Genomic DNA, 12,260 nt, shown 5'->3' with positions numbered 1-12,260 from the left:
CTCCTGTGGCTCACTTCCCTTGTCCATGACAAGTGGATTTTAAGAGTAGCTACCTCAGAGGGCTGTTGTGAAAATTAACTAAGTTAAAGCACAGACAGGCTCAGAACAATGCCTGGCTCACTGTGAGAGCCATGTAAGGATTAACGGTGATGATAATGATGACGAAGAGAACAAGGCTTGCAACCCAACAGGCATTCGATCAAGGCTGTTTCTGCTCCACTCAGGGAGGACATTTAACTTTAACTGAATGATGACGATGTGTCAGAGGCTGGGTCAGAAGTGGCAGAGAAAGACAGAGAAATGTAGGACATGATCCCATTGCTCAAAGAGCCTCTAGGCCACAGCGGGAGGCACTACACAAAGACAGAATAAGATACAGTGTGGCAGGATAACTTTGCACACTGCAGTTTCCATTTCGTGAGGCAGGAACATTCCTTAGCTCCACAGACGTTCAGGTCACCTGGTATCACACTGAGGTGTGCCCAACTGTTGAGTTTTGGGCTGTTGACAAATCCACATCAGCTCACGGGAAGGGAGGAGCTGCTGTGAGGGGTCTGGAGGACAAAGCAGGTCAGGATTCCTGGTAGCAGCAAGGTTCTGGGAACATGGCATGGTGTAGAGAGAAAAAAGGTAAGCGGGACTTGCTTAGTGGTCCAGTGGTTAAGAATCCACCTGCCAATGCAGGGAACGTGGGTTTGACCTCTGGTCTGGGAAGACTCCATGTGCTGCAGTGCAACTAAGCCCATGCACAGCTACTGAGCCCACACTGTAGCGTCCATGAGCGCATGCAACCACTGAGCCCGTGTGCCACGACTGCTAAAGCCAAGCACGGCAACTAGAGAGCAGTCCCCACTTGCCGCAACTAGAGAAAGCCTGCACACAGCAGCAAAGACCCAGCACGGCCAAAAGTAAACAACAATACAATTATTTTAAAAAACAGGAAAAGAAGGGTATGCAGCAGGTAAGCAGGAACAGCTTGGGCCCTGAGATCAACCTCCGTTCAACAGCATCAGGAAAGACTTGGGGACTGGCGGTGTTGCCTGCTTTAGGTCAAGGTCTGCCCCAGCTGGCCTGGGATGCCCAATACCCAACAGTAGGTACAGATGCTGGCTAGAGGTTCTGGAAACATCAGAACCATGTGCGGCCCTGATGGAGAAGGTGGCCCTTTTAGGGGCTTGCTCAATAACCAGTTCTCTCCTTCCCTCTCCCTAAGCTGTAAGAGAAGAGGAAAGTCTCTTCATTTTCTCAAAGTCAGGGGAAGGAGGCACATCCTTCCAATTTTTTATCTCCAGGACTTAAAGTGAGACAGGCACAGAGTAAGTACTAATAATCACGTCCTAAACAGAGTCCTCCAAACATCTTTTCTTTTAAGCCTGAAATTCTACCAAATGAAGAATTATTTGAATTAATGGAAATTTGAATTAATGAAAAAATGGCTGCTATTTATGAACACATATGCCAGACACTGTGCTGGCTGCTTCACATATTATTTGAGGCAAGGCCTGAACAGCTTAGCAAGAACTATAGTGATGTCTGCTTCCATCAGGGCCAGAGATAATCACTCACTCTTAATTAAAAGGAGAACAGATTACAGAAGCCATGAGAGACAGAAAGGGATATCTGGAAATCAAGAAGAACTAGTCTGAACAGGAGCCAAGGGCTCCAACTCTGAAGCCTGACTACACAGATTTCAAGTCCAGCTTAGCTATTAATTTACAGTATAACCAATGACAAGTTAGTTCATCTGTAAAAATGGGAATAAATACAACTATCTCTTTTGGGATGTTATGAGGACTGAATGAGCTAATATATAAACAAACTATGTAGAATGGCGTCTAGCACACAGTATGTGCTATCTAAGGGTTAACTGCTATTATCACTATGAAAAGATCTGAGTTCCTCTTTGGGACAGGGTAACAGTAGTGCCAGAGAAGAACTTACCCAGATTCTCTGCCTTGTAGGTTATTTTGCTGGGCTGGCAGAAGGGCAGCGAGTAGTATTCGTAAGGTAGCTGGGTGCGAGAGCTGGTGAGCTTCACAGCCTGGTGGGAGAAGAGAGGCCATTATTCCTTAACCCAGAAATCAAGGGGACTTTCAAGAATCCTCCCTGGTACCCACTCATCTTCAGTATACTCGGTATTATTATCTAAAAAGCAAACTAACTGCAGCAGACACAACTTTGGTACACTATAAATATACTCTACAATTCTGAATCATTTCACAGCTCACTAGTTTCAGACTGCATCATAGATTTTGTTTAAAATCACAACCAAATCCAACATATACTCAGAGTCCTTAACGTGTTGATATTCTTTGACCCCATAATTTCACTTCTGGATATCTTTTCTAAGGAAGTAACTCCAAATGAGGGAAAACACTACAGGAACAAAGAGCTCACTCCTCATTTCTAACCACAGTGGTCTTCTGCCTCTATTTCCTTGAGCCTGACCAGTCCTCTCCTGCCTCCAGCTTGGAACCCTGATCCTCCTTGCTTGATTCTCTGACTCCTTCTCACATTTGCATGCTCAGTCTCTTCAGTCATGTTCGACTCTTTGCAACCCTATGGACTGTAGCCCGCCAGGCTCCTCTGTCCATGGAATTCTGCAGACAAGAATATTGGAGTGGGTTGCCATTCCCTTCTCCAGGGGATTTTCCTGACCTAGGGATCGAACCCCTGTCTCCTCCTGCATTGCAGGCAGATTCTTTACTGCTGAGCCACTGGCGTTTCAGCTGAAATTCTTCACCTTTGAGTCCTTTCCTAATCATCTTACCAAAGGAATTCCCCCATTTCCTCTACTTCAACACTCCTAGTTATTTTTGTAGCATGTCTGATGAAATATAATTATTTGATTTTTTTTTCCCCCAAAGAAATCAGCCTCCCCTACTGGACTTTAAGATTTAAGGTTCATGAGGGCAAGGACCATATGTATCTTGCTCACCTATGAACCACTATGCCTACAGATCTAGGCATATAGTAGGTGCTCACCAAATGTTTGCACAACGGAAGAAGAGAGGAAAAAGTGGAAAGACAGCTAAAAGCTCCACCATGGGAAACCGGTCACTAAATCATAAACTAGTCATTCAACTAAATATTATGCAACCATTAAAGATGAAGTTTAAGAAGACCATGACGGCGAACATTTAGGAACTGATGCAAGAATGTAGCTCCAGAAATAGTGACGGCCACAGACTACTCCCCAAAACATGGATAAAATAGAACCAATCAAAATGTTGCAAAAAGCAAATTTTAAATGCAACTAAAATTATCTTTGCTGTTTAGACTGTATAGATCATTCCTCATACACCATCTGAAAGTATAAATAATTTTTAAAATCCAGGTCCAATCCTTACTTAAAACTCTTGTTTTGGAATTAGGAATTTTTCTAATTTTAAGACAGCAATGTGGTATAATATACCATGGTTTTATAACACCTCCCAGCTGGGTCTGGAGTAGTACCCCACATTCAATGACTGTTTGTACAAAGAAATGTAAAAATAATCATACTAAATGGAACAAATAAAGTCAATAAAAAAAATTCAGGTCAGGTCTTGCCTAAAATGAATTTTAAAAAACCCTGGTTTCAGAGCTTTTTTAGATGTTGGATTGAGAATTGGTGGCCTCTATGAAGCACTCATCTCACACGCTAGTAAAGTAATGCTCAAAATTCTCCAAGCCAGGCTTCAGCAATATGTGAACCGTGAACTTCCTCATGTTCAAGCTGGTTTTAGAAAAGGCAGAGGAACCAGAGATCAAATTGCCAACATCCACTGGATCATGGAAAAAGCAAGAGAGTTCCAGAAAAACATCTATTTCTGCTTTATTGACTATGCCAAAGCCTTTGACTGTGTGGATCACAATAGACTGTGGAGAATTCTGAAAGAGACGGGAATACCAGACCACCTGATCTGCCTCTTGAGAAATCTGTATGCAGGTCAGGAAGCAACAGTTAGAACTGGACATGGAACAACAGACTGGTTCCAAATAGGAAAAGGAGTTCGTCAAGGCTGTATATTGTCACCCTGTTTATTTAACTTATATGCAGAGTACATCATGAGAAACGCTGGACTGGAAGAAACACAAGCTGGAATCAAGACTGCCAGGAGAAATATCAATAACCTCAGATATGATGACACCACCCTTATGGCAGAAAGGGAAGAGGAACTAAAAAGCCTCTTGATGAAAGTGAAAGTGGAGAGTGAAAAAGTTGGCTTAAAGCTCAACATTCAGAAAACGAAGATCATGGCATCTGGTCCCATCACTTCATGGGAAATAGATGGGGAAACAGTGGAAACAATGCCAGACTTTATTTTTGGGGCTCCAAAATCACTGCAGACAGTGACTGCAGCCATGAAATTAAAAGACGCTTACTCCTTGGAAGGAACGTTATGACCAACCTAGATAGCATATTCAAAAGCAGAGACATTACTTTGCCAACAAAGGTTCGTCTAGTCAAGGCTATGGTTTTTCCTGTGGTCACGTATGGATGTGAGAGTTGGACTGTGAAGAAGGCTGAGCGCCGAAGAATTGATGCTTTTGAACTGTGGTGTTGGAGAAGACTCTTGAGAGTCCCTTGGACTGCAAGGAGATCCAACTAGTCCACTCTGAAGGAGATCAGCCCTGGGATTTCTTTGGAAGGAATGATGCTAAATGATCCAGTACTTTGGCCACCTCATGCGAAGAGCTGACTCATTTGAAAAGACCCAGATGCTGGGAAAGACTGAGGGCAGGAGAAGGGGACGACAGAGGATGAGATGGTTGGATGGCATCATCGACTCGACGGACATGGGTTTGGGTAGACTCTGGGAGTTGGTGATGGATAGGGAGGCCTGGTGTGCTGCAGTTCATGGGGTTGCAAAGAGTCAGACACAACTGAGCGACTGAACTGAACTGAGAGGGGAGTTCCTTTAGCTGGGAGCTCTGGTACAAGGTCGCAGCCCTCCCCTGGTGGCTGGTCCTCGCGCCTCAATGTGAGACAGCTTTGCAGGGCCAGCCACTGCAGTGCCAGAGTTTTCCAAGGGACTCTGCTGTATCACAGTTCAAGGTCTCCCTCTGCTCAGTCCTGCTTCCCTCATTCCCTCCCAAGTGCTGACCCTGAGCGCCTAGTTAATAAATCTCATGTAGCAAAGCTGAACCTTAGAGTTTGATTCTGAGGAAAACTAAATATGAAAAGGTCCACCATCAACCCCCTGCCCTATTTGGGGCTTTGAGAATGCCACTCAGAGTCTGTTGTTACAGGAGACATTAACCAAGGTGTCAGCCTGTCCACTGCCCCTTATCAATCATATTTTAAAATTACTGGCCCATAATCCCTGTCACAAGGGACTGACATAGAAGTGGGCACCTAAGCTGAAGAAGCGAGGTGGCCCGGACTCTGATTTAGGACAATGCTTTCCAAACCCTAATCATTCATGTACTGACTTGCCCTATCTACCTAATATGTATTCTACTATTTGCTTGGGTATGATTCATTTTTAGATAAATACACTCATTTAAGAAACAAACATTTTATCGCGATTAAAAATGGAAAACCAACAATGGTAGTCATGAAATCATGAGCTGAAGTAATGGCTATATTTTCTAATATAATTAAAAGAAAAGTTATTAAAATATACTTGTCAGCAACTTAAAATCATCTCATATACCACCACTCAGATATGCAGTGCATAGTTAAGAAATACTAAACCACAGAATCCTGGCAGAAGCTAAAACTGAAAAAGCAGAATCCATAATAGGCTGCGTACACACAGATGATATGAATTATGCAGAGAAAGCTGGTGATGGAGAGGAGGATGTGAGTGCACATGTGCTCAGTCGCATCCAACTCCTTGCGACTGCATGGACTGTAGCCTGCCAGGCTCCCCTGTCCACGGGATTTCCCAGGCAAGAATACTGGAGTGGGTTGCCATTGCCTTCTCCAGGGGATCTTCCTGACCCAAGGACTGAACTCGAGTCTCCTACTTGGCTGGCGGATTCTTTACTACTGCACCCACTGGGAAGCCCAGAGGAGGATGGAACAGCCCCAAAAGGGAGGCAGAAATGTCACCAAGGAGGAGGCAGGTAGAGAGACAGAGACACAGAAAGAGAGACAGAAAGACACAGAAGTGAGTACAGGAGAAAGACACGGAGAAACCTGTGAAAGTGAGAGTAGAGACACAAAGACACAGAAAGAACCAGAAATAGAGCCAGAGCCAGAAAGAGAAAGAGAGAGAGGAACACAGAGAGAGAACGCACAGAGTCCCAGAGAGAGCAGGAGATCCTGGAACTGCGGGGCCCCGGGGGGTGGGGGGAGCAGGGGGTGGCGGGGGCGGACTCCTTCCAGCTCCAGCTGGGAACCCTCTTGCTCTCAGGCTAACTGGTCTGTGATCTCTGCAACCACAAGAGGGACATGACCGCTCACTGTGCTCCTGCACCCAGGTCCTCTGGCCCAGCACAGAGGCTCCCACAGACCCGGAACACACTTACCTTGATCTCAACGGGATCGTTCTGGTGGAAGTTGATTGGTGCGACCCCAGGAACATAGAAGGCCCCTGTGTCACACATGAGCGAGAAAAGCAGTAGGGACCACGGCAACCAATCCTGCTTGGAAGAAGAGAGGCAGCAGTCAGACGGGTGACACAAAGAAGTGAACAACCCTTTGTGGCACCATCATGTCTGCTGTAAGTGACCCCATCTTACCTCCACCTCCCCCAAGAACTGCCATCCAAATGCCCCCCAAAGTGATACAAGGCAGATTCTGCACTTCCAGAAATGAGCCACAGACTGAGCACAGTAATTAACATCAGGGCAAACTAATACAGGAGCCAGGGCTCCCCACCTGTAGCAATGTTCCTTTCACTGCTTCACGTGTGTCACTGTCCCACAGGCCAGTGGGAAACAAAGCTCACAGCGTCCTGTTAATTCTGCTGCTTCACGCAGCAATGGGCTCCCGTTGTCAGGAAGCTTGTATTTACCAATGTATTTTTCTACAAGCCATCTCCAAAACTGTCCTGATCCCACCACCTCCCATATTCCACCTCAACTCCAGCTACATTGGCCTTCTTACTGTTTCTTGAGGGTGAGCCCTTCTGCACGCTCCGGGCCATCACCTTCACCATTCCCTCCTCCAGAACGTCCTTCCCACAGATGCCTGCCTGGCTCATGTCTGATCCCTTACTTCATTCAGGCCTCTCTCAAATCCTCAGAGAAGCCCCCACTGACTAGCTGTCTAAATGGCCTCCTCACCTAGTCTCCTCTAACGTTAACATATTGCATAACCATGGGTAAGAGAGTTTTTAAAAAAATAACTAGATTTTAAAACATTTTGAAAAAGTAAAACATACACAGTAAATAATGCAAACAGTAAAAATGAGTACGATGAAAAACAAATCTTCCTCCTTCTTCAGCTCCCCGAAGACAACTGCTAGCACCAGGTCCTTGAAAATCCCTCTGGAGATACTCTATGCACGTACAAAGGGAAGCATTCAGAAGCATGGGCCTGCCTTGATACAACAACAACAAACAGACTTTTATTCTTTCTTTCTGTGACAGAAAGCCTACTGACTGTGGCTACTTACCAGCATCCAACCTCCTCTCCATCAAGTGGAGGACTTCCTCCACTTGAGCAGCCATCAGGAGATTCCGGCTCTCTCTCTTTGCTAGGCCTCACGGGGCAGTCCTTAGATTGGGCGTGCTTTTGTGTGAGAGAAATAAATCCTGTCCTTTCTTTTCCTCTAATTCCTCTCTGAACCTGAATTCCAGTTAATAAAATGCAAGAAAGACAAATCCTGTACTACTGGCATATAAACTGTCATCCAAAAGTCAATTAAAAATAATAAGCTAACTCTATATTTTCAAAAATGATGCAGAAAACAGGTAATCCAGATACCATCAACAAACCACGGAACAATTTATCTTAGAGGAAGGATCAACAGGTGAAACATGGCAAAGGATGATTTCCATAATATGCAAGATTCTTAGTATTTGTGCAACCAAAAGCAATTCAGAAATTTGGTTTAGAATTAATGACCATACCAAGATGATACTGTCAGTTTTAGCTATTAAAATGCCACTGCTTTGATATTCTCATATGGCTGGAGGGATTATAAACTGAAACATTTTTTGGGGGGTAATCTGATACTCTGTAACAAAAGCCCCCCAGAATTGCACACTCTTTGACCCTGCTCGGACAGGAAACTCGAACGAACTTCTTGGACAACCCAGTACTTCTAGGTATGTTCAGAAAAATGTGCCAAAATGCCAAATGTACATAAAAGAATGTTCACCACGGGATTATTTAAACTAGTGAAATAGTTCATAACTTACAACAGTAAAATATCCAATATTAGTGGAATGGGTCAAATTATGGGGTATCCTTTTATGTAGTCATTAAATAGGATGATGTATTTTTTCAGTAGGAATATCTGAGCTTTAGATTTAAGTAGAAAAATTAGGGAATAGAACCCTGCTCAGCAAGATCTGCTCCTCTTTTTTAAGTTATGTTTGAGAAAATGAGGCAATGTTTTCCTTTTTTGTATATCTGTAATTGGGCTTCCCTGATGGCTCAGATGGTAAAGTTTGCCTGCAACGCGGAACGCCTAAGTTTGATCCCTGGGTTGGGAAGAAGATGCCCTGCAGGAGGGCATGGCAACCCATTCCAGTATTTTTGACAGGAGAATCCCCATGGACAGAGGAGCCTGGCAAGCTACAGTCCATGGGGTAGCAAATAGTTGGACACGACTGAGCAACTAAGCACAACAGATCTGTATTTTCCAGTTTTTCTTAGGGGCTTATACAAATTTATACCAATTAAGAAAAATAATGAAATAAATTAGGCAAAAGAAAACATCACTGTTCCAAACGCCTGGGTTAGAGCCAATTCTAGCTTGGTATGGAAGGAACTCCACCTGCTGGCTCCAAGATGTTTTTCCATCAGCAACTCCCACTGTTTCTTTCTAAGCCTTCAGGAAGACCCTAAGGTTGTCCCTGTGAGCAGACTTGCCCAAGTGAGGCTGCCTTCAAGGGCTTTGCTCAGGGTGCTTCCGACACTTGCTCTCACCTTATTCAAGTCCTACCTACACTCGGAGGTCCCATGTAGGTAATGTTTCTTCATTCAAGAACTCCTCAGATCTCCACAGGAGGAATTATTCTCTTTTTTCCTTATTTTTTAAGGCTCTTTGTGAATATCTCTATGACAACACTAAAGGCAAGAAATTGGAAACTACCTAATACCCAAATGAACTTTCACATCTATATATGTTCAAAGACGGCTACTTAAGTTACTTGACAAATATTTAAATCTGTACTTGTTTAACACACCACTGTGTTAAATAATACAGCACTTTTCATGCTGTATTATGGTTTAAGTATCTGCTCTCTCTCCACCTACATGAATCACTTGTCTGGCTTTCTTAATGTGACTACTCAATAAACCCTTATCAAACAAGCTAATAATAAGCATCAAGCAACCTCTGATCTATAAAAACATAAAATCGTTCATTCACATAGAGGTTGAATACTATGGTTCTTAATCTTAGCTACTGGAGAAGGCAATGGCACCCCACTCCAGTACTCTTGCCTGGAAAATCCCATGGATGGAGGAGCCTAGTAGGCTGCAGTCTATGGGGTCGATAAGAGTCAGACACGACTGAGCGACTTCACTTTCACTTTTCACTTTCATGCATTGGAGAAGGAAACGGCAACCCACTCCAGTGTTCTTGCCTAGAGAATCCCAGGGATGGGGGAGCCTGGTGGGCTGCTGTCTATGGGGTCGCACAGAGTTGGACACGACTGAAGTGACTTAGCAGCAATCTTAGCTATATCCCCTTGATAACTGATTTTTTTTTCAAATTCTCAAATTTAAGGAGTTCGTGGTATCTCCCACCCATCCAAGGACCTACTTTGAGACTCTTCGAGACATCTATTATATCCATAGCCTATCTGTACATCTAAGATAGTGGTTCTCAACCATGATGCACATTAGACTAACCTGGAGAGTAAACAGATTAAATTCGGAATCAAAAGGCACAGAGTGGCTGAATGGATTAAAAACCAAACCAGCTTTACACCTCAAGGAACTGAGTCTGAGTGAACTCCAGGAGTTGGTGATGGACAGGGAGGCCTGGTGTGCTGCGATTCATGGGGTCACAAAGAGTCGGACACGACTGAGCGACTGAACTGAACTGAAGCCCAAGTTAGAAGAAGTAAGGAAATAAGATTAGAGTTGAAATAAATTAAAAAGAGACTTTTTAAAAAATAGGGAAAAAATAACAGAACTGTGTTGGTTTTTTGAAAAGCTAATGCTGACAAACCTTTAGCAACACTAAGGAGAAAAAAACTCAAAATCAGAAATGAAAGAGGAGACATTACAACAGAAGCCTAAGAAATAACAAGGATAAGGTTCTATGGTGAACGTTTATAGGTCAACAAATTGAATAAAATGGAGACTGAATCAGTAATCAAAAATCTCCCAGCAAAGAAAAAGTATAGGACTAGATGGCTTGAAAGGTAAAGTCTAACAAACATTGAAAGAAGAGTTAATACTAATCCTTAAACTCTTCCAAAAATACAAGAGGGAACACTTCCAAACTCATAAGATGAGTAGCACCCTGAAACCAAAAGCAGACAAAGACTCCACAAGAAAACTAACTATAGGCTATAGGTTAGTACCCTGGATGAACACAGATGTAAAAATCCTCAACCACATACCAGCAAATTGGATCTAACACCTCACTAAAAGTAGCTGTACACCAAGATCAAGTGGGATTTAATCCCATCATATAAGGATGGTTCAACAAATGTAAGTCAATCAATGGGATAAACTACATTAACAAAATAAGAGAAAAAAAACCAAACTTTTCAACAGACTCAGAAAAAGCATTTAACAAATTTCAACATCCATTCATGATTTAAATTCTCAAAGTAAAAAAAAAAGGTATAACTGACTCCTGGCAACCACATGGAACATGGCCCACCTGGCTCCTCTGTCTGTGGGATTCTCCAGGCAGAAATACTGGAGTGGGTTGCCATGCCCCCTCCAGGGGATCTTCCCAACCCAGGGATCGAACCCAGGTCTCCTACAGTGCAAGGGGATTCTTTACTGCCTGAACCACCAAGGAAGCCCATAAAAGGAATTTACCTCCATACAATAAAGGCCACATATGAAAAGCCCACAGTTAACATCATTATTTCTTGTTAATCAAAAATATATGCATTCTACCTCTTACAGTGCTGGTGGCGGTGGGAATGAAAATTGGCGCACTCACTATGGTAAACAGTTTGAAGGTTCCTCAAAGAAACTAGTTTCCTTGTGATTCAGCAATCCCACTCCTAGATATATATCCAGAAAAAGACTAATTCAAAAAGATCCATTCACCCCTATATTGATAGCAGCACCATTTACAATGGTCAAGACATGGAGACAACCTAAGTGTCTACTGACAGATGAATGGATAAAGAAGATGTGGTATATGAACACGCACATGCGTGCGCACGCACACACACACACACACACACACACACACACAATGGAATATTACTCAGCCATAAAAAAGCATGGAATAATGCCATTTGCAGCAACACAGATGGGCCTAGAGATTATCACACTAAATGAAATAAGTCAGAAAGAGAAAGACAAATACCATATGATATCACTCACAAGTGGAATCTAAAATATGACACAAGTGAACATGTCTACAGAACAGAAACAGACTCGCAGGTACAGAGAACAGACTTGTAGTTGCCAAGGGAAAAGCGAAGAAAGGATTGGGAGTTTCCCACTGTGCTACACAGGAAACTATATTCAACAACCTGTGATAAACCATAATGAAAAAGATATAACTGAATCACCCTGCTGTATAGCAGAAATACAACACTGTAAATCAACTATACTTCAATAAAATTTAAATATATATATATTGGAGAAGACTCTTGAGAGTCCCTTGGACTGCAAGGAGATCCAACCAGTCCATTCTAGAGGAGATCAGTCCTGGGTGTTCTTTGGAACAAATGATGCTAAAACTGAAACTCCAGTACTTCGGCCACCTCATGGGAAGAGTTGACTCATTGGAAAAGACTCTGATGCTGGGAGGGATTGGGGGCAGGAGGAGAAGGGGACAACAGAGGATGAGATGGCTGGATGGCATCATTGACTCGATGGACGTGAGTCTGGGTGAACTCCGGGAGTTGGTAATGGACAGGGAGGCCTGGCGTGCTGAAATTCATGGGGTCGCAAAGAGTCGGACACAACTGAGCAACTGAACTGAACTGAATGTGTGTGTGTTCTA

At 43.4% G+C, this 12,260-nt stretch overlaps 1 protein-coding gene across 2 annotated transcripts in view; it reads right to left on the bottom strand.

Moving 5' to 3' along the window:
• The window catches only part of TM9SF4 (transmembrane 9 superfamily member 4), a 51,731-nt gene that overhangs the window by 25,723 nt on the left and 13,748 nt on the right, over positions 1-12,260 (bottom strand). The window contains exons 2-3 of one of the 2 annotated variants that reach the window (XM_061437223.1): positions 6,463-6,576; positions 1,942-2,041 (exon numbers count right to left, since the gene is read on the bottom strand). In XM_061437223.1, the coding sequence (XP_061293207.1) occupies positions 1,942-2,041; positions 6,463-6,576 (214 nt within the window). Of the gene's footprint in view, positions 1-1,941; positions 2,042-6,462; positions 6,577-12,260 lie in introns of those variants that run through there. The other variant, XM_061437224.1, reaches the window with a different exon arrangement.

Source organism: Bos javanicus, chromosome 13 (assembly GCF_032452875.1).
Source record: "Bos javanicus breed banteng chromosome 13, ARS-OSU_banteng_1.0, whole genome shotgun sequence".
NCBI classification, from domain to species: Eukaryota; Metazoa; Chordata; class Mammalia; order Artiodactyla; family Bovidae; genus Bos; species Bos javanicus.
The sequence above is the reverse complement of the archived record's forward strand: the minus strand, read 5'-3'. Positions and strand labels throughout refer to the sequence as shown.